At 50.7% G+C, this 22,711-nt stretch overlaps 1 protein-coding gene and 1 long non-coding RNA gene across 3 annotated transcripts; one reads left to right on the forward strand and one right to left on the reverse strand.

Moving 5' to 3' along the window:
• Positions 1–368: 368 nt before the first annotated feature.
• On the forward strand, positions 369–22,132 carry LOC140418476 (uncharacterized). 2 transcript variants are annotated; one of them, XM_072501944.1, is made up of 2 exons: positions 369–458; positions 20,707–22,132. In XM_072501944.1, the coding sequence occupies exon 2, from the start codon at positions 20,822–20,824 to the stop codon at positions 21,995–21,997; it is 1,176 nt and encodes a 391-aa protein (XP_072358045.1). In that variant the 5' UTR covers positions 369–458; positions 20,707–20,821; the 3' UTR covers positions 21,998–22,132. The 2 variants fall into 2 exon arrangements, with proteins under 2 accessions (XP_072358045.1, XP_072358046.1); XM_072501945.1 differs by lacking the exon at positions 369–458 and adding an exon at positions 480–749.
• On the reverse strand, positions 4,296–11,445 carry LOC140418491 (uncharacterized). The gene is made up of 4 exons (XR_011945080.1): positions 11,350–11,445; positions 9,024–9,207; positions 7,248–7,468; positions 4,296–5,044 (listed from the first exon to the last, which is right to left on the reverse strand). It is a non-coding gene; the product is annotated as an uncharacterized lncRNA (long non-coding RNA).
• Positions 22,133–22,711: the final 579 nt, after the last annotated feature.

Raw genomic sequence — 22,711 nt, forward strand, 5'->3', positions numbered from 1 at the left:
ATTTCCTCCTTCAAATTCTCCGACTCTCTCACTCACTTTCCTCCATTAAGATTCTCCTAATATCTCCTCATGTTGCCCAGTGTCAATTGTTATTTTATAACGTTTCTCTGCGATGTGTTAAAATGCTTGATTTTGTCAAGGCACAATAAATACGAATTATTGTCACTGCCCTGGACATGTATCATTGTTCTGCCTCATAAATGAGAATTTGTAACTCAGAGTGAAACAGTGTGTCATGGTGAAACATTCCAAAAATATTGCAATGATGGCGACTGAGCATGCGCTCCGCTGCTGCCCCCAAGACAGACGGTGGATGCGCGCGCGCATTGCTGCTCGTGCCCCAAGAACGTTGACGAATGCGCATGCGCAGCCCCTCGAGTACGCGCGAGAGAGATGGCCGCTATTTAGTCTCGTCTGTGAGAAAGCTGCAGGCTCCGCTCAGGTCCCCCCCGATACCGGTAGGATTTTCGGTTAATATAACATGTTTAAGAAGTGTGTCCAACGACGCGCCTAATTGAGCTCTCCCTCGGTCCTGCCATTCCCTCCTTTACGGATCATGCATCCGAGAAAGAACGCCGCCATTAATCGCACTGCGCATGCTTCACTCGGCCCAGTCCCGCCTCCTTGTTCACTCCGATTGGCTGGAGGACCAGCCGATTCCCACCGGCCTTTCGAATCCACCCCTTCACCCTATTGGTCAGGAGCTGCCGTCAGTCATTGCCCTGGCATTGTGAGGTATCAGGTGAGAGGTCAGTGTCGGGAGGCGGGGTTTACAAATCCTCAGTGCTGCCCGAGAGCTGAATGAAACAATGAATGAAAATCGCTTATTGTCACAAGTAGGCTTCAAATGAAGTTACTGTGAAAAGCCCCTAGTCGCCACATTCCGGCGCCTGTTCGGGGAGGCTGGTACGGGAATTGAACCGTGCTGCTGGTCTGCTTTGAAAGCCAGTGATTTAGCCCAGTGTGCGAAACCAGCCCCGATGGACATTCTCCACTCTCACTATCCGCTGCTTCTGGCTCCTCTCCGCAAACAACCTCGTAGAGACCGGGGGGGGGGGGACGGGACACTGATCCAGTGACAATGTCACTGCATTAGTAGAAAAGTCTAATGTAATCCCTCCTGTTCAAAAAGTAGGAAACTAGTTAGTTTAAGCCAGTAGTTGGGAGACTGTTGGAATCCATTATTGAGGAAGTAGTAATTGGACTTTTGGAAAGCCAAACCGCAATCCATCAGAGTCAGTGTGGCAATGAACGGACATCGCGCGACAATCACCAGGCAGGAATGTTCCCTTCCAGTCGGGGCAGCAGTCAAGGGCATTCAGCCTCTGATCTCTGGGTAAGCGTTCTCCAAGGCGGCCTTCAGGACGCGCGACAACGCAGAATCGCCGAGCAGAAGCTTATAGCCAAGTTCCGCACACATTAGTGCGGCCTCAACCGGGACCTGGGATTCATGTCGCATTACATTCATCCCCCGCCATCTGACCTGCGAAATCCTACCAACTGTCCTGGCTTGACACAATTCACACCTCTTTAACCTGGGGTTACCCCATCTCTGGATCTGTAAAGATTTAATCACCTGCTAATGCTCGCATTCCAAGCATTGTCTGGCATCTTTGAATTTGTCTATATATATGTTTCTGGAACATACCTCTTCATTCACCTGAGGAAGGAGCAGCGCTCCGAAAGCTAGTGACATCGAAACAAACCTGTTGGACTTTCACCTGATGTTGTAAGACTTTGTAGTGTGGTTTTGTAAAGGGTAAATCGTGTTTGACTCATTTGTTGGAATTCTTGGAAGATGTAACAAGCCAGGCGGATAATGGGGGTACTGTAGATGTGTTTGGACTTCCAGAATACATTTGATAAGATGGAATTTAACATGCATAAGTGTGAGGTTATCAATTTTGGTCAGAGGAATAAAAAGGCAATTTATTATCTAAATGGAGAGAAACTTTAGAGGACATTGGTTGGGTGTTGAATAAATATTTCACATCCGTCTCCAGCCAAGAGAATGAGGAGATAGACTTGGAACTCGGGGAGAGAAACTGTGAGGTTCTTGAGCGAATTGACAGAGGGAGTGACAAGACATTGGAAGTGTTGGCAAGCTTAAAAGTGGACAAATCTCCAGGTCTGGATGAATTGTGTCCCAGGATGCTGTGGGAGGTGAGATTGCAGGGGCCCCGACCCAAATTTTTAATTGCTCTTTGGCGACGAGGTCGGTGCTAGAGGACTGCAGATCAGCTAATATGATCCCACTATTTAAGAAAGGTTGTAGAGATAAGCCAGGGAACTAAGTACCAGTGAGTCTCGCATCAGTGGTAGGGAACCTATCGGAGAAAATTCAGAAGGAGAGAATCTATCTCCACTTGGAGAGGCAAGGTTTGATCAGGAATAGTCAGCATGGCTTTGGCAGCGGGAGGTCATGCCTAACAAATTTTGATTGATTGATTGACACCAGGTATGTCGATGGTGGTAGTGATGTAGTTTACATAGATTTCAGCAAAGCCTTTGCCAAGATCCCACATGGGAGACTTTATAAAGAAGACAAATACACATGTGATACAGAGTAACGTGATAAGGTGGATTCAAAATTGGCTTGGCTGTAGGAGACAGAGGAAGATGACAGATGGCTGCTTTAGTGTCTGGAAGCCAGTGTCCAGTGGCGTACCACAGGGATCTGCGCTGGGTCCCCTGTTGTTTGTCATTTATATAAACGGCATAGATGACGATGTGTGGGGTAGAATCATTACCTTTGTGGCTGTCACACAGCTTGGCCTGATGGTTAACAGTGAGGTTGAGTGTCTTTGGTTACAGGAAGATGTAGACAGGATGGTCAAATGGGCAGAAACGTGGCAGATGGAATTTAACCCTGAAAAATGTGAGGTGACACACTTTGGCAGGCGTAATTTGACAACGAAGCATTCAATGAACGACATGACACTGGGGCGTCTGAGGAACAAAGGGACCGTGGTGTGTTTGTTCTGAGATCTCTGAAGGTGGAAGGACAGGTTAATAGGATGGTGAAAAAGGCATATGGGACACTTGTCCTTTAGCAATTGCAGCATAGATGGGGTCGCAGTGACGTCTCGGACAGTGACGTCAGCCCTCAGACCACCTTCATGTTGAATTTAGCGTCATCCCCGTCGCCACCTCTGCCGCCCCCGCCCGCGTGTGGCACGAAGTCGACATGGATGTTGTTGTGTTTGATGGGCCCGCTGGCCCGGCTCCAGATGAAGAGTAAAGTGAAGCAGAGCGACACCACGGTGAAGAATGAGGCGAAGCCCATGGTGGTGGCCACCAGCAGCGTGTGGGTGTCGAAGGGATATCCGGGCCGTAGGCCGGCCTTGGCCCGGGAGTCGGAGCGCCTAGCCAGTCCCAGCTCCTGTAGCGAGAGTGGCCGCACCTGTAGCGAGGCCGAGGCCGTGTCGTTGCCGCCGGCGTTGCGGGCCACACAGCGATAGGTGCCGGAGTCCATGCGGCGGACCGAGGTGATCTGCAGGCTGCCGTCTGGCAGGAGGCGGCTGCGGCCCACGGCGGGTCCGGAGAGGAGCGGGGGCGCGGGGGGCAGGCTGGGGTCCGGACGCCCAGGGAGGAGGCCGCGGTCCTCGGGGTTCAGGCCCAGATTTTCAGATACTAGGCCCAGGCCCCCGGGGAGGCTCATCCCCGCCCCGGGGAGGCTCATCCCCGCCTCGGGGTGGCCCAGCCGCTGGCGCCGTGGGTTGAGCCACAGGATGAGGGGCGGTGGCTGGCCGTCGGCCGAGCAGCGGAGGGTGACTGTCTGGCCCTCTCGGGCCTGCAGCCGCTGCGGCCTCTTGTCGCGGATGCGGGGCCGGCGGCAACTGAAGGTGCTGGCAGGGAGGGAGCCGGCGGCCTCGGGCAGGCGGCGGCCGTGGAGGGACGGCGGGGAGGCGCAGGTGGGCGGCTGGGGGCCCAGGAAGCGGAGGCGGTGGCGCCGGCGGACGATCCAGAGCAGGCGGCAGTCGCAGGCCAGCGGGTTGAGGCCGAGGCCCAGGCTCTGGAGGGAGGCCAGCGAGCGGAAGGCAGCAGCCGGCAAGCTGGCCAACTGATTGGCCGTGACGTCCAGCAGCCGGAAGTAGACGAGGCCGCGGAAGGCGGCGTCATGGATGATGCGCAGACGGCCGCCCACCAATCGCAGCTCCTCCAGGCGGGTTACGTGCTGCAGCAGCGCTCCGCGGATGGCACTGATGGGATTATAGGAGAGGTTGAGTAAGCGCAGGTAGGCCTGAGTCCTCAGGCTGGCATGGGGGACAGTGCTGAGGTTGCAGTGAGTGATTGAGAGCCAAACCAAATTGAGGCCCTGGAGGCAATCGGGGCCTAGTTGGGCCAGTGAGGCCCAGGAGTCGATTTCCAGCAGGCGGAGGCGGGAGAGGTCCTGGAAGGGGCGGCCGGGCAGGGCGGCGGCCTTGGGGAAGGCCAGCAGGCGGAGGGCGGTCAGGTTGAGGAGGGGGGAGAGGGCAGGACCGGGTGGCCAGGTCAGCGCGGCACCACGGACGCTGAGTTGGTTGAGGCCGGCCCAGGCTCGCGGGCCGGCCCAGGCCAGCTCGGGGGAGCCCAGGCTGAGGGTGCGCAGGGCGGCCAAGCCGCGGAAGGTGTGGTCGCCGAGCAGCAGCAGCGGGTTGCCAGCCAGCTCCAGGCTGCGCAGGGCGGCCAGGCCGCGGAGGGTTCCGGGCTGCAGGTAGCGCAGGAGGTTGTGGCCGAGGCCCAGGCGCTGCAGCCGCCCAGGGCGCCGGCCTCCAGCTCCCGCAGCCGGTTGTGGCCCAATTCCAGCTCCTCCAGCCGGCGGCTCAGGCCCCGTCCCGGGCCCCAGTCCAGCCACTCCAGCCGGTTGTCACTTAGGTCCAGCGCCCGCGTGCCAGCCGGGATCCCCCGCGGCAGCGACTCCAGCCCCCGGGACGAGCAGCTCCCCGTCCGGTTCGGGCTCCAGCAGAGGCAGTCTGAGGGGCAGCCGAGCCCCGTACCCAGGAGGAGGAGCAGGGGGAGGAGAGGAGGCCTCACTGCCAGCAACAACGTCCTGCCCCACGGCCTGTAAAGCAAACAAAACAGGGGGTCAGTGAGGGGAGCTGGACCCCCCAGACACACACCCACGCACAGGACATCTCCCCCACACACAGGACACCTCCCCAGACACAAACCCCACACAGGACATTACCCGCAGACACACACCCACACACAGGACACCTCCCAGACACACACCCCACACAAGACACGTCCCCCACACACAGGACACCTCCCCTAGACACACACCCACACACAGGACACCTCCCCCACACACAGGACACCTCCCCCACACACAGGACACCTCCCCAGACACACACCCCACACAGGACACGTCCCCCACACACACCCACAAACACAAGACATCTCCCCAGACACCTCCTCCCCCAGACACACACCCACACACAGGACACCTCCCCCACACACAGGACACCTCCCCCAGACACAAACCCCACACAGGACATTGCCCCCAGACACACACCCACACACAGGACACCTCCCCAGACACACACCCCATACAGGACACGTCCCCCACACACAGGACACCTCTCCCACACACAGGACACCTCCCCCACACACAGAACACCTCCCCCACACACAGGACACCTCCCCAGACACACACCCCACACAGGCCATTGCCCCCAGACACACACCCACACACAGGACACCTCCCCGAGACACCCACCCACACACTGGACACCTCCCCCACACACAGGACACCTCCCCAGACACGCATCCACACACAGGACACCTCCCCAGACACACACCCACACACAGGACACCTCTCCCACACACAGGACACCTCCCCAGACACGCACCCACACACAGGACCCCCCCCACACACACAGGACACCTCCCCAAGACATGCACCCACACCCAGGTGGGAGTGGGCCTAGATTTGGGTTCTCTTTCACAGGGTCGGTGCAGAACCAATAGGCTGAATGGCCTCTCTCTGCACTGTAGGGATTCTGTGGTTCGACTCTTTTCCCCCAGACCCCATCATGCTGGGGGGTGGGGGGATCTCAGTAACCTCCCCTCGTAGAAGGATGGGTGAGTAAATTTGCAGATGACACTAAAGTCGGTGGAGTTGTGGACAGTGCGGAAGGATGTTACAAGTTACAGAGGGACATAGATAAGCTGCAGCGCTGGGCTGAGAGGTGGCAAATAGAGTTTAATGCAGAAAAGTGTGAGGTGATTCATGTTGGAAGGAATAACAGGAAGACAGAGTACTGGGCTAATGGTAAGATTCTTGGCAGTGTGGATGAGCAGAGAGATCTCGGTGTCCATGTACATAGATCCCTGAAAGTTGCCACCCAGGTTGAGAGGGTTGTTAAGAAGGCGTACGGTGTGTTCGCTTTTATTGGTTGAGGGATTGAGTTTCGGAGCCATGAGGTCATGTTGCAGCTGTACAACACTCTGGTGCGGCCGCATTTGGAGTATTGCGTGCAATTTTGGTCGCCGCATTCTAGGAAGGATGTGGAAGCATTGGAAAGGGTGCAGAGGAGATTTAACAGAATGTTGCCTGGTATGGAGGGAAGATCTTATGAGGAAAGGCTGAGGGATTTGAGGCTGTTTTCGTTAGAGAGAAGAAGGTTAAGAGGTGACTTAATTGAGGCATACAAGATGATCTGAGGATTGGATAGCGTGGACAGTGAGAGGCTTTTTCCTCGGATGGTGATGTCTAGCACGAGGGGACATAGCTTTAAATTGACGGGAGATAGATATAAGACAGATGTCAGAGGTAGGTTCTTTACTCAGAGAGTAGTAAGGGCGTGGAATGCCCTGCCTGTAACAGTAGTGGATTCGCCAACATTAAGGACATTCAAATGGTCATTGGATAGACATATGGACGATAAGGGAATAGTGTAGATGGGCTTTAGAGTGGTTTCACAGGTCGGCGCAACATCGAGGGCCGAAGGGCCTGTACTGTGCTGTAATGTTCTATGTTACCCGAGGCCTCTAGGACCCCCCTCCTCTGGAATGGACCCCTCCGGAATCCGCCCCCCCCTCCCCCCGCAGCCGCCCCCATGACACAGCCTTGTCCACCTTCCCTCTCAGATCCTCTCCACTACCCTCCACAACCCCCCCCCCCATCATCATCCCCTCTTGTTGCTTCACCTCGCTCCCACAAACGCCTTTGTGTCCTTCCCAAATTTCTATGCAAGGTCGGGCTTTGGGGTACAGAGAGAGATGGGAGGGGTTAAATATATTTGACTGCAAATTGTGATTACCTCATTAGCTTCATATTTATGGCGAAGAGCTTGAGGGTCTTCTTCGGTCCTGTTTCTGCTGACAGTCCGGGAGCAGCTTTCGCTATACAAGGAGCTACTGTCGGTTGTCAGCTTGTTTTAATGCTGCTGGGATCTGGTTACAGGTTACACACCAGCTGTAGCCTGTGGCTCAGGTTCTGGACGAGGGGCTCGATCGGGTTTCAACATAAACATTGTTCCTCCTGAATATTTAAACATTTGACATGGATAACACAGGTGCAGAAAGAGAAAACACCGGTTCAAAGTGTGAAAAGCTGGAGTGTGACCAACATTGATCTACACAGAGCAACGTGTTAGACAGGGAGTAAAGCTCCATCCTTCTACACTGTCCCCATCAAACACTCCCAGGACAGGTACAGCACGGGGTTAGATACAGAGTAAAGCTCCCTCTACACTGTCTCCATCAAACACTCCCAGGACAGGTACAACACGGGGTTAGATACAGAGTAAACCTCCCTCTACACTCTCCCCATCAAACACTCCCAGGACAGGTACAGCACGGGGTTAGATACAGAGTAAAGCTCCCTCTAAACTGTCCCCATCAAACACTCCCAGTACAGGTACAGCACAGGGTTAGATACAGAGTAAAGCTCCCTCTGCACTGTCCCCATCAAACACTCCCAGGACAGGTACAGCACGGGGTTAGATACAGAGTAAAGCCCCCTCTACACTGTCCCCAACAAACACTCCCAGGACTGGTACATAGGAAAGGAGCAGGCCATTCAGCCCATTGAGCATGCTCTTCTCTACAATATCATGGCTGATCAGCCACTTCCATGGAAAAATAATTCCAAGTGAAAGTGGTTCTCTGAAAATTAACTCTGTTCACTAGTTAATGATTTGCCGCACACAGAGCCACTGGTTAATGATTTGCCGCACACAGAGCCACTGGTTAATGATTTGCCGCACACAGAGCCACTGGTTAATGATTTCCCACACACAGAGCCACTGGTTAATGATTTGTCGCACACAGAACCACTGGTTATTGATTTGCCGCACACAGAGCCACTGGTTAATGATTTGCCGCACACACAGCCACTGGTTAATGATTTGCCGCACACAGAGCCACTGGTTAATGATTTGCTGCACACACAGCCACTGGTTAATGATTTGCTGCACACACAGCCACTGGTTAATGATTTGCTGCACACACAGCCACTGGTTAATGATTTGCTGCACACACAGCCACTGGTTAATGATTTGCCGCACACACAGCCACTGGTTAATGATTTGCCGTACACAGAGCCACTGGTTAATGATTTGCCGCACACAGAGCCACTGGTTAATGATTTGCTGCACACAGAGCCACTGATTAATGATTTGCCGCACACAGAACCACTGGTTAATGATTTGCCGCACACACAGCCACTGGTTAATGATTTGCCGCACACAGAGCCACTGGTTAATGATTTGCTGCACACAGAGCCACTGGTTAATGATTTGCCGCACACAGAACCACTGGTTAATGATTTGCCGCACACAGAGCCACTGGTTAATGATTTGCCGCACACACAGCCACTGGTTAATGATTTGCCGCACACAGAGCCACTGGTTAATGATTTGCCGCACACAGAGCCACTGGTTAATGATTTGCCGCATACACAGCCACTGGTTAATGATTTGCCGCACACAGAGCCACTGGTTAATGATTTCCCGCACAGAGCCACTGGTTAATGATTTCCCACTCCGATTTCCGGCTGAGATTGGCGTTATTGAGTGGAGACGAGCTTAATATACCTCCCCACGGGCCGATTTGAAAGGCAGGCCGGCTTTGGGGGCTTCCTTGATGTGTGGTTTGCGGCGAGGTCCCCATCGGTTCTGTTCCCCGAGGGAAAGGCAGATGGCTGGTCCCAAGGGTGCTCCTTTCCCGGGGACACGGTTCAGATTCACTCCCTTACTCTCTGGTGGGCGCCTTAGTTTCCTGTGGAATATATGAAGAACATCTAAAGCTCATCATTTAAGTATTTCACTGAGGACCAGAACTATGTCAGGAATGACTATGCCTGTATTATTGCAGAGCTGTTAAGAAAGTCAGTAAAAGACAATCTGTTGCTGGGAGTTTGATTCTCTGGTGTCTGAAACCACAAGATTCAATGATTAGAGGCAACAAGATGAACAAGGAAACACATCAAGGCCCAAAACTCCAGCTGGATATTCACAGGAGAAAGTCTGTTATCAAACACCTCGAATGGACAGAACAGAGAAAGATCCCAACTGTAAGAAACTCTCGAATCATTTGTAAATATCTTTCAAATGCTGACAGGTTGCAGCTGTCAGTTTCCATCACATTGAAGGTTAGAGAATGGGTATTCTAGAACTAAAAAACATGAGTTAGATCACAGCTAGAGCACTGAGCACAGTTCTGGTCACCACATTCCAGTACAATCACATTCTTCCTGGAGAGAGTACGGAAGAGGTTTTTCTGGATGTTTCCAGGATTAGGGAATTTTAACAAGAGGAACGATTGGATCGATTGTTTTCTGTGGAACAGAGGAGGCTGAGTGGACATTTAATTGAGGTGTGCAACATTGAGGGTCCCAGATATAGTGGATCAGATGGCAGAAGGACCTATTTCATGAACAAACAGATCAGTAACCTGGGGCCAGAGATTTAAGTATCTGTTGGCAGGATTAGAGGGGAATTGAGGATTTTCTTCACCCGGGGTGGTGGGGATCTGGAACTCTGTCTGAAAGGGAGGTAGAGACAGAAACCCTCATCGTATGTGGAGTTTGTGTGATCTGCAGGCTACAGACCAAGAGGTGGAAAATGGGATTAGACTGGACAAGGAATTTTCAGCCAACACAGACACAATGGGCTGAATGGCCTCTGTGCTGTAAATGTCTAGGATTCTGTGATGACAAGTGATCCTCCAGTTTTTAATCCAAGACAGACCTCAGCGCAGTCAGTTCCGCCAAATGTTGATGTGATGGATCAAGAGGTGTCAGGTGCCAGGAGCAGTGATTCAAATGGAAATATCAGTAAATCCTGATATAGTTTATCTGTTCCATTTTAATAACTTCTCCTGAATGTGACCCTCACCCAGGTTTCATAGGTTATCATAGAATTTACAGTGCAGAAGGAGGCCATTCGGTCCATCGAGTCTGCACCGACTCTTGGCAAGAGCACCCTACCCAAGCCCACATCTCCACCCTGTCCCTATAACCCAGTAACCCCACCCAACACTAAGGGCAATTTTGGACACGAAGGGCAATTTAGCATGGCCAGTCCACCAGACCTGCACATCTTTGGACTGTGGGAGGAAACCGGAGCACCCGGAGAAAACCCACGCACACACGGGGAGAACGTGCAGACTCCGCACAGACAGTGACCCAAGCCGGAAATCGAACATGGGACCCTTGAGCTGTGAAGCAATTGTGCTAACCACTATGCTACCGTGCTGCCCCCAATAAGAAACAACATCAAAGGGCTCATCTGGGATTTGAACCCGGGACCTCTCACATTTTCATAGAGCACAACCCCTGAAGCGAGAATCTTACCCCTGGACCAACGAGCCAGTTTTGATTTGATTTATTTATAATAATAATCCTCTGTCACAAGTAGGCTTACATTAACACAGCAATGAAGTTACTGTGAAAGCCCCTAGTCGCCACATCCCGACGCCTGTTCGGGAGAATTCAATGTCCAGGGTCAGGGTCCCAGGTTTGATTCCTGGCTTGGGTCACTGTCTGTTGGAGGCTACACGTTCTCCCCGTGTCTGCGTTGGTTTCCTCCCACAAGTCCCGAAAGACGTGCTGTTAGGTAATTTGGACATTCTGAATTATCGCTCTGTGTACCCGAACAGGCGCCGGAATGTGGCAACTGGGAGCTTTTCATAGTAACTTCATTGCAGTGTTAATGTAAGCTTACTTGTGACAATAAAGATTATTGTTATTATTAAGACGTGACCTTGTTTTTCAGAAGCCATTTGAGAATCTCTAATGGCTCCTTCTCCACCCCAGTGATCAGAAACTGAATCTGTTAGGATCCTCAAGCATCTTCCCTGTGATTGTGGGGCCTGTCGTTCCCTGTCTCTGATTTGGAATGTGGGAACTCCGTGAGTTACCTTCCAATCTCAGGAAGCAATCCTTGACTCTTGATCTGTTGATGATGCAGCAAAGACCCAGGCTCCTGTCCCATTTCTTTACACATCCTGGTGTTGATGCTTCAGAAAATCTCTGCTTCAAAATATCCTGCATGTTTAGAACATGGACTGAATAACCGACTCCTGTTCCTGTTTCTGATGCCTTGATTCAATCTGAGCCGACAAATCAAAATTGCAGAAAACCAAATTATTGATGAATATTCTGTTGACAAATGGAGTCTCAGAACCATAGAATTCCTTCAGTGCAGAAGGAGGCCAATCGACCAATCAAATTGTTGCCTTTTCTTCTTTTACTCTGTCCTTTCTGTGGCTCAGTTCCAATGATGGCAATCAGTGAGTTTGCCCTTCTTTCTATGTTATCTATATTCTAATGCTTCGCGTCGCCAGGAATCAAATGATACCAACACAAGGTTCAACCGGCTATCGACCAAAGAGCCAAACACCAGTTAGTTAGTTCAAGGTCAAGGCTATTTTATTTACACACAATTAGTCATGCAACATAAACACTACTAGTTAACTACACCTATCGACTATGACAACCTGTACTTAACTTTGGACACCCGGTTTAGGTCAGAGAAACAGTAGCCACTGGTCGATTCTGGATCTATCGAGTCCGAAGGAGTAACTGCTGCTCAGCGGGACTCATCCGTCTGGTAGCGAGCGTTAAACTTGGACTTGCTTCTGGTGTTGTTGCAATTGGAGATGGCCGGACCGGGGTACCAGGTCCAAGAGAGGACGAACATGTGGCGAACTCTTATTATTCTTGGGGGGGTTTTCGTGCTCTTTTGGGTGGTCCTTCAGTTTGGACCCTACTAATTGGGTGATCCCTGATCACTCTGTTCGATTCCTAACCAAGAAGGTGAATAACCTGTAACTCCAGCATTGTGGGAGCACCTTCACCACACAGACTGCAGCGGGTCAAGAAGGTCAAACATCATCTTCTCCACAGGTAACTGGGGATGGGGAATATTTGCTGCTGGTCTTGTTGGTGAAAGGACAGGGGAGTGAGAGGAGCTGATTTGCTCTGGCAAAGAGAGCCAGCACAAACAGGACGGGCTGAATGGCCTCAATCTGCATTGTAACCATTCAATGATTCACTGATAAAGAAGCGACACTGGAGACCAGGGAACAACCTCTGGAACCAATGACCAACCTGATACAAAGCTGCTCTTCATTGATCTGGAAGCTGCGGCCCTGGTCGGTGTAAACAGGGGGAGGGGGGATCCGCTCAGTTTATTCCCAGGGTTTCCGGAGCCTCTCCGTCCACCCACTGGATCCTCCGCCCCACCATCCCCCCCTTTACCCATTGTGGACCCGTCTGCCCATCACCCGCACTGCGCATGCTTCACTCACAGTCCAGCCCCGCCCCTCACTCACTACCATCGGTTGGAGGACCAGCTGCTCCCGTCCGGTCCGCCAGGCCAACCCTCACAATTCCTATTGGTCCGGTACCGCCGCCAATCACTCCCTGGGCACTGTCACCGTTCGGGCTGTGCCGGCGCATCCGCAGTTCAGGTTGTCGCTGACGATGCGAGGAGCGGGAAAGAAACAATCAAGCAACTTTCAGGATTGTAGCCGGGAGCAATAGAAGCTGCGGAGTGAGCCGGGAGGCTTCATAAATACCCCGTGGAGGCTTCAACTCACGAGGAAAATGTTAACGGTCCCGTCTTAAACAGCACCGAACAGAGTGAGAGCTGAGCGGTGACAGGCCCGGGTTACCGGCCGCCATCTTTACAGAGGACAAGGTGCCTGGACCAGATGGCAACTCTCCCGGATTGACTGACTGGAGTCTCCAGGATTTTATTTTAATCATTTGTGGGAGTCAATGGCTGGGCCAACATTTATTGCCCATCCCTAATTTCCCTTAAACCGAGTGGCTTGCTCAGCCATCTCATAGAACATTACAGCGCAATACAGGCCCTTTGGCCCTCGATGTTGCGCCGACTTGTGAAACCACTCTAAAGCCCATCTACACTATTCCCTTATTGTCCATATGTCTATCCAATGACCATTTGAATGTCCTTAGTGTTGGCGAGTCCACTACTGTAGCAGGCAGGGTATTCCACGCCCTTACTACTCTCTGAGTAAAGAACCTACCTCTGACATCTGTCTTATATCTATCTCCCCTCAATTTAAAGGTATGCCCCCTCGTGCTAGACATCACCATCCGAGGAAAAAGGCTCTCACTGTCCACCCTATCCAATCCTCTGATCATCTTGTATGCCTCAATTAATTCACCTCTCAACCTTCTCTCTAACGAAAACAGCCATAAGTCCCTCAGCCTTTCCTCATAAGATCTTCCCTCCATACCGGGCAACATTCTGGTAAATCTCCTCTGCACCCTTTCCAATGCTTCCACATCCTTCCTATAATGCGGCGACCAGAATTGCATGCAATACTCCAAATGCGGCCGCACCAGAGTGTTGTATAGCTGCAACATGACCTCATGGCTCCTAAACTCAATCCCTCTACCAATAAAAGCGAACACACCGTACGCCTTCTTAACAACCCTCTCAACCTGGGTGGCAACTTTCAGGGATCTATGTACATGGACACCGAGATCTCTCTGCTCATCCACACTGCCAAGAATCTTACCATTAGCCCAGTACTCAGTCTTCCTGTTATTCCTTCCAAAATGTATCACCTCACACTTTTCTGCATTAAACTGCATTTGCCATCTCTCAGCCCAGCGCTGCAGCTTATCTATGTCCCTCTGTAACTTGCAACATCTTTCCGCACTGTCCACAACTCCACCGACTTTAGTGTCATCTGCAAATTTACTCACCCATCCTTCTACGCCCTCCTCCAGGTCATTTATAAAAATGACAAACAACAGTGGCCCCAAAACAGATCCTTGTGGTACACCACTAGTAACTGGACTCCAGTCTGAACATTTCCCATCAACCACCACCCTTTGTCTTCTTCCAGCTAGCCAATTTCTGATCCAAACTGCTAAATCACCCTGAATCCCATGCCTCCGTATTTTCTGCAGTAGCCTACCATGGGGAACCTTATCAAACGCTTTACTGAAATCGATATGCACCGCATCAACTGCTTTACCCTCATCCACCTGTTTGGTCACCTTCTCAAAGAACTCTACAAGGTGTGTGAGGCACGACCTACCCTTCACAAAACCGTGTTGACTATCTCGAATCAAATTATTCCTTTCCGGATGATTATACATCCTATCTCTAATAAACCTTTCCAAGATTTTGCCCACAACAGAAGTAAGTCTCACTGGTCTATAGTTACCGGGGTTATCTCTACTCCCCTTCTTGAACAAGGGGACAACATTTGCTATCCTCCAGTCTTCTGGCACTATTCCTGCAGACAAAGATGACTTAAAGATCAAGGCCAAAGGCTCAGCAATCTCCTCCCTAGCTTCCCAGAGAATTCTAGGATAAATCCCATCCGGCCCAGGTGACTTATCTATTTTCACACTTTTTCCAGAATTGCTAACACCTCCTCCTTATGAACCTCAAGCCCTTCTAGTCTCGTAGCCTGAATCTCAGTATTCTCCTCGACAACATTGTCTTTTTCCTGTGTGAATACTGACGAAAAATATTCATTTAGCACCTCTCCTATCTCCTCGGACTCCAAGCACAATTTCCCACGACTGTCCTTGACTGGCCCTACACTTACCCTAGTCATTCTTTTATTCCTGACATATCTATAGAAAGCTTTAGGGTTATCCTTGATCCTACCTGCCAAAGACTTCTCATGTCCCCTCCTGGCTCTTCTTAGCTCTCTCTTTAGGTCCTTCCTAGCTAACTTGTAACTCTCGAGCGCCCTAACTGAACCTTCATGTCTCATCTTTACATAAGTCTCCTTCTTCCTCTTGACAAGTGTTTCGACTGCTTTAGTAAACCACGGTTCTCTCACTCGACCACTTTCTCCCTGACTGGTACATACTTATCAAGGACACGCAGTAGCTGTTCCTTCAACAAGCTCCACATTTCCATTGTGCCCATCCCCTGCAATTTTTCTCTCCATCCGATGTATCCTAAGTCTTGCCTCATCGCATCATAATTGCCTTTCCCCAGATATAACTCTTGCCCTGCGGTATATACCTATCTCTTTCCATCACTAAAGTAAACGTAATCGAATTGTGCTCACCTACCTTCAAATCTAACACCTGTCCTGGTTCATTACCCAGTACCAAATCCAATATGGCCTCGCCTCTCGTTGGCCTATCTACATACTCTATCAGGAAACCCTCCTGCACACATTGGACAAAAGCGGACCCATCTAATTTACTCGAACTATAGCGTTTCCAGTCAATATTTGGAAAGTTAAAGTCTCCCATAACAACTACACTGTTGCTTTCGCTCCTATCCAGAATCATCTTTGCAATCCTCTCCTCTACATCTCTGGAACTTTTCGGAGGCCTATAGAAAACCCCTAACAGGGTGACCTCTCCTTTCCTGTTTCTAACCTCAGCCCATACTACCTCAGTAGACGAGTCCTCATCAAACGTCCTTTCTGCCACCGTAATATTGTCCTTGACTAACAATGCCACCCCTCCCCCTCTTTTACCACCTTCCCTGAGTTACTGAAATATCTAAATCCCGGCACCTGCAACAACCATTCCTGTCCCTGCTCTATCCATGTCTCCGAAATGGCCACAACATCGAAGTCCCAGGTACCAACCCATGCCGCAAGTTCACCCACCTTATTCCGGATGCTCCTGGCATTGAAGAAGACACACTTTAAACCACCTTCCTGCTTGCCGGTACACTCGTGCAACTTTGAAACCCTACTCATGACCTCACTACTCTCAACCTCCTGTATACTGGAGCTACAATTCAGGTTCCCAAGCCCCTGCTGAACTAGTTTAAACCCTCCCGAAGAGCATTAGCAAATTTCCCCCCCAGAATATTGGTACCCCTCTGGTCCAGGTGCAGACAATCGCGTTTGTAGAGGTCCCACCGACCCCAGAATGAGCCCCAATTATCCAGAAATCTGAAACCCTCCCTCCTGCACCATCCCTGTAGCCACGTGTTCAACTCCTCTCTCCCTATTCCTCGTCTCGCTATCACGTGGCACGGGTACCAACCCAGAGATAATAACTCTGTTTGTCCTAGATCTAAGTTTCCACCCTAGCTCCCTGAATTCCTGCCTTACATCCCCATCCCTTTTCCTACCTATGTTGTTGGTACCTATGTGGACCACGACTTGGGGCTGCTCCCCCTCCCACTTAAGGATCCCGAAAACACGATCCGAGACATCACGCACCCTGGCACCTGGGAGGCAACACACCAACCGTGAGTCTCTCTCGTTCCCACAGAATCTCCTATCTATCCCCCTAACTATGGAGTCTCCAATGACTAATGCTGTACAGCTCTCCCCCCTTCCCTTCTGAGCAACAGGGACAGACTCTGTGCCAGAGACCTGTACCCATGGCTTAACCGTGGTAAGCCCCCCCCCCCCAACAGTATCCAAAGCGGTATACTTGTTACTAAGGGGAACGGGCAACAGGGGATCCCTGTACTGACTGCTTCCTCCCAGCCCCTCTCACCGTCACCCATCTATCTTTATTCTTCGGAGTAACTACATCCCTGAAGCTTCTATCTATGACCAACTCTGCCTCCCGAATGATCCGAAGTTCATCCAACTCCAGTTCCCTAACGTGGTTTCTGAGGAGCTGGAGATGGGTGCACTTCCCACAGATGAAATCAGCAGGGACACTGACGGCGTCCCTCACCTCAAACATTCTGCAGGAGGAACATTGCACTACCTTCCCTGTCATCCCTCTAGATAAAAAAAAAGGAAAGAAAGAGCTTACCTGTTATTCACTCCCCTTCTCAGCAAGCACTCACTCAGCAACCACTGCGCCCCGCACGATAACACATGAGGGAAAATAAATAAAAACTACTTACCAGTCACCAGCCAATTCCTTACCTGCAGGCTGTGACATCACGGTTCAACTTTCCACTTCTACCTGCCCTCGAGCCTTCCTCTTGATCCTTACAGCGGTTGGTTTTTTTGGTTAGAGGAGGGGGTAGGGAGGGAAACACTGAAGAAATGTTTCAGGTTTAAGTGTCACTTGACAAGAGCTCCTCCACAAACCACCTCAAAGTTAGGGTGAGCACACAGGCGTATGCAAATTTCCCCTGCAGCGGTCAATCAGCAGCTCCGCTCTACTGCCCTCTGCTGGATGCTTGTCTTCACTTGAACAGCTTGGGTCTCTTGTTCAGGTATCCCTCCAAGTTAGGGTGAGCACACGGACGTATGCAAATTTCCCCTGCAACGGCCAATCAGCAGCTCCGCTCTACTGCCCTCTGCTGGATGCTTGTCTTCACTTGAACAGGTAGGGTCTCTTGTTCATGTACGCCTCCAAGTTAGGGTGAGCAGACGGACGTATGCAAATTTCGCCTGCAACGGCCAATCAGCATCTCCGCTCTACTGCCCTCTGCTGGATGCTTGTCTTCACTTGAACAGCTAGGGTCTCTTGCTCAGGTACGCCTCCAAGTTAGGGTGAGCACATGGACGTATGCAAATTTCCCCAGCAACGGCCAATCAGCAGCTCCGCTCTACTGCCCTCTGCTGGATGCTTGTCTTCACTGGAACAGCTCGGGTCTCTTGTTCAGGTATGCCTCCAAGTTAGGGTGAGCACACGGACGTATGCAAATTCCCCCTGCAACGGCCAATCAGCAGCTCCGCTCTACTGCCCTCTGCTGGATGCTTGTCTTCACTTGAACAGGTAGGGTCTCTTGTTCATGTACGCCTCCAAGTTAGGGTGAGCACACGGACGTATGCAAATTTCCCCAGCAACGGCCAATCAGCAGGTCCGGTCTACTACCCTCTGCTGGATCTCGGAGGGCATTTAAAGAGTCAACCACATTGCTGTGGTTTGGAATCGTGTCGGCCAGACCAGGTAAGGATGGCAGATTTTCTTTTCTGTTCATTCATGGGATGTGGGTGTCGCTGGCTGGGCCAGCATCACTAATTGCCCTTGAACTGAGTGCATCTCAGAGAGCATTTTAAGAGTCAGCCAGCTGACTGTGGATCTGGAGTCACATGTAGGCCAGACAGAGATTTCCTTCACTGAAGGACATGAGTGAACCAACAATCGACAATGGTTTCATGGTCATCAGTAAACTTTCAATCAATTCAAATGTTACCGTCTGTCTTGGTGAGCCTGCTCCTTACACACAAACTGGGAGTCGGCCCCTCGAGCCTGCACCTTACACACAAACTAGGAGTCGGCCCCTTGAGCCTGCACCTTACACACAAACTGGGAGTCGGCCCCTCGAGCCTGCTCCTTACACACAAACTGGGAGCCGGCCCCTCGAGCCTGCACCTTACACACAAACTGGGAGTCGGCCCCTCGAGCCTGCTCCTTACACACAAACTGGGAGTCGTCCCCTCAGGTCTGCTCCAGTATTCAATAAGTTTGCGGCTGATCTAATTTTTAAAAAAGAATTTGGAGTACCTAATTCTTTTATTTTCCAATATTGTTCCCTTAAATTTAGAGTACCCAATTCTTTTCTTCTTCCCAATTAAAAGGCAATTTATTGTGGCTAATTTACCTACCCGGCACATCTTTGAGTTGTGAGGGTGAGACCCACGCAGACATGGGGAGAATGTGCAAACTGTACCTGGACAGTGACTCGGGGCTGTGATCGGACCTATGAGGCAGCAGTGCTAACCACTGCGCCACCGTGCTGCCCCATCGGCTGATCTAATTTTAACTTCAATTCCACATTCTGGCCAACACCGATAACCTTTCACCTCCTTGCTTATCAAGAATCTATCCAGCTCTGCCTTAAAAATATCCAAGAACACTGCTTCCACTGCCTTTTAAAGATGTGTTCCAAAGTCATAGAATCTCTACAGTGCAGATTGACCCCATTCAGCCCATCGAGTCCACATCGACCCTCCGAAAGAGCTCCCCACCCCACCCTCATAATCCCACCCAACTTGCACATTGTTGGAGACTCAGGGCCATTTAAGCATGGCCAATCCAGCGAACCTGCAGACCTTTGATCTGTGGGAGGAAATCGGATCACCCGGAGGAAACCCACACAGATACAGGGAGAACGTGTAAACTCCACACAGTCACCCAGGGTCGGAATTGAACCCAGGACCAAAAGAGAAAATGCAGGAAAATCTCAGCATGTCTGGCAGCATCAGTGGGGAGAGAAAGGAGCTCACATTTCGATTCCAGATGATTCTTTGTCAAAGCTAAAAGACAGAGAAAGTGGGAGATATTTATACTGTAGGTGAGGGAATGAAAGATGAGTCATAGACTGGGTACCTGGTGCTGTGAGGCAACAATGCTGACCACTGTGCCACACCCTGTCCTACAACCCTCAAGAGAAAAAATATCCTTATCCCCATCTGAAATGGGTGGCCCTTTATTTTGCAACAGTAACCCCCCTGTTCTAGATTCTCCCACAAGAGGAAACATTCTCACCACATCCACCCTGTCAAGACCCCTCAGCATCTTATATAGTTCAATCCAGGTTTTACCCAAAACTTTACATCTGTGTCCCGACTGCTTGTACGATCAGTGAATGGAAACAGTTTCTTTGCCCACCCGATGGAAATCTGGCCTAAGCTTTTGTCCCTGAATCAAGTCTCCCTCAACCTCCTTTGCAGGAACCATTCTGGTAAATCTCCTCTGCACCTTCTCCAAGAATTTTCACATTCTTCCTGAAGAGTGGTGACCAGAGCTTTATAAAGATTCAGAGAATAGAATTAGAACCATAGAATTCCCACAGAGCAGGAGGCCATTCGGCCCATCAAGTCTGCACCGATTCTCTGAAAGGGCACCCTGCCTAGTCCCACACCCCTACCCTGTCCTTGTAACCCCATAGCCCCACCGAACCTGCACATTCCTGGACACTAAGGGGAAATTTATCAAGGCCAATCCACCTAACTTGCCCTTCTTCAGACTGTGGGAGGAAACCTGAGCACCTGGTGGAAACCCATGCAGACACTGGGAGAAAGTGCAAGCTCCACACACACACAGTTGCCAAGGCCGCAATTGAACCTGGGTCCCTGGCACTGTGAGGCAGCAGTGCTAATCACTGTGTCACCGGTAGCCTGGCTTCCCTGTTTCGGAATCAATATTACTGTTTATGAAGCTCAAGATCGTATTTGCTTTGCCATCTATTCTCTTTAATATGTCTTATAGATATACAAAATCCCTCTTCACCTCTTTCTCCTCCCAAAGGGGCCAGTTGGGTGTTTATGGTCACTTTTGTTCCCAGTGCCGGCCCCACAAATGACCAGATTCATTCAGCTCAATTTCACAACCTGCCTTTGTGTTTTTGTGGGTTCTTTCTCACTCTATTTTCTGTTTTGAATCAGTTTCACCGGGTGTTCGAAGGAAAGGCTTCAAGGTCCGGAAACACAAACCAAGCATCACATCAGGATCTGACAGAGCCTCAATTTATCATATCCTGAATATCAGCGGATTTTGAACATGGAAGGAAAAAGCATCGTTCACAATGGGGAGAAACCGGACACGTCATCAGGCCTCACAAGCCACAAATGCAGTCACACGGAGAAGAAACCGTGGAAATGTGCGGACTGTGGAAAAGGATTCACTGTCCCATCCAAGCTGGAAATTCATCGACGCAGTCACACTGGGGAGAGACCATTCACCTGCTCCAAGTGTGGGAAGAGATTCACTCAGTCATCCGGCCTGTTCACACACCAGCAAATACACACTGGGCAGAGACTATTCACCTGCTCCACGTGTGGGAAGGCATTCAGTGATACATCCAACCTGCTGAGACACCAGCGAGTTCACACTGGGGAGAGGCCGTTCACCTGCTCTCAGTGTGGGAAGGGATTCACTCAGTTGTCCACTCTGTCCGGACACCAGCAAGTTCACACTGGGGAGAGACCATTCACCTGCTCCAAGTGTGGGAAGTCTTTCACTCGGTCATTCCACTTGCTGAAACACGAGCGAGTTCACACTGGGGAGAGACCATTCACCTGCTCCAAGTGTGGGAAGTCTTTCACTCGGTCATCCCACTTGCTGAAACACGAGCGAGTTCACACTGGGGAGAGACCGTTCACCTGCTCCAAGTGTGGGAAGGGATTCACTCGGCCATCCCACTTGCTGAAACACGAGCGAGTTCACACTGGGGAGAGGCCGTTCACCTGTTCAGAGTGTGGGAAGGGATTCACTCAGTCATCCAACCTGCAGAATCACCAGCGAATTCACACTGGGGAGAGGCCATTTGCCTGCGCTCAGTGTGGGAAGAGATTCACTCGATCAGATGACCTGCAGAGCCACCAGCGAGTTCACACTGGGGAGAGACCATTCACCTGCTCCAAGTGTGGGAAGGGATTCACTCGGTCATCCCACCTGCTGATTCACCAGCGAATTCACACTGGGGAGAGGCCATTCACCTGCTCACAGTGTGGGAAGGGATTCATTCAGTTGTCTACTCTGTCCGGACACCAGCAAGTTCACACTGGGGAGAGACCATTCACCTGCTCCAAGTGTGGGAAGGGATTCACTCGGTCATCCCACTTGCTGAGACACGAGCGAGTTCACACTGGGGAGAAGCCATTCGCCTGCTCAGAGTGTGGGAAGGGATTCACTCAGGCATCCAACCTGCAGCAGCATCAACGAGGCCACAAGTAACCACAGTGAATGGATTTTGTTGTTAATTCCACATTCAGGACTGAACTATGTTCATTTCTGCTGATAACAAACTCCAGCCCATTTACAGGGGCTAATATTCTAGCTAAAAGTCAAATAAATTAGATTGGTGTTAAATACGCAGTGTGTTGAAACTTATTCATATCTCTGACACAAGTTAGTTCCTTTTGAAGTACTCTCTCTCTCCTCTGTCTCTTCCATCCTCAGCGCCAACAAGAAGTGTGAGGAGCTTGTGGAGCTTCTTTGTGACTGAGATTGAGTAAATCCGATCAGCTGCCTCTGCTGCTGAGAGTTTGGCTGATGATCGATAAATGAGAGTTTGGCTCAAGATGGATTGGAACTTTATGGGAAAATCAAAATGTTAGGTAAAGCTTTGTGTGAAGAAATGTCAAGACAGGCTTCTGGTAGCAAAAATGTATCTCTTGTTTTTGAACCAGACAAACTGCAATAACGGCCTTGGGAATGGGTGCACTAGGCTTAAAGATAATTATAATTGAGGGGGCTGAATTATAATTGAGCTGAGAGCACAGATAGGAATGCGAGGGAGCTGCCCTCAGAAATGAACCAAAAATGTATAAATCCTGCTGTTAGATGTATTGACTTTGGCTTGCTATTGTGACTTTCAAGAGACACAGTGGTTTTAGCCCCGGCCGAGAAATAAACATGTTAAAGTTACGAGGTGTTCGACTGATCATT

Source organism: Scyliorhinus torazame, chromosome 5 (genome assembly GCF_047496885.1).
Source record: "Scyliorhinus torazame isolate Kashiwa2021f chromosome 5, sScyTor2.1, whole genome shotgun sequence".
Taxonomy (NCBI): domain Eukaryota; kingdom Metazoa; phylum Chordata; class Chondrichthyes; order Carcharhiniformes; family Scyliorhinidae; genus Scyliorhinus; species Scyliorhinus torazame.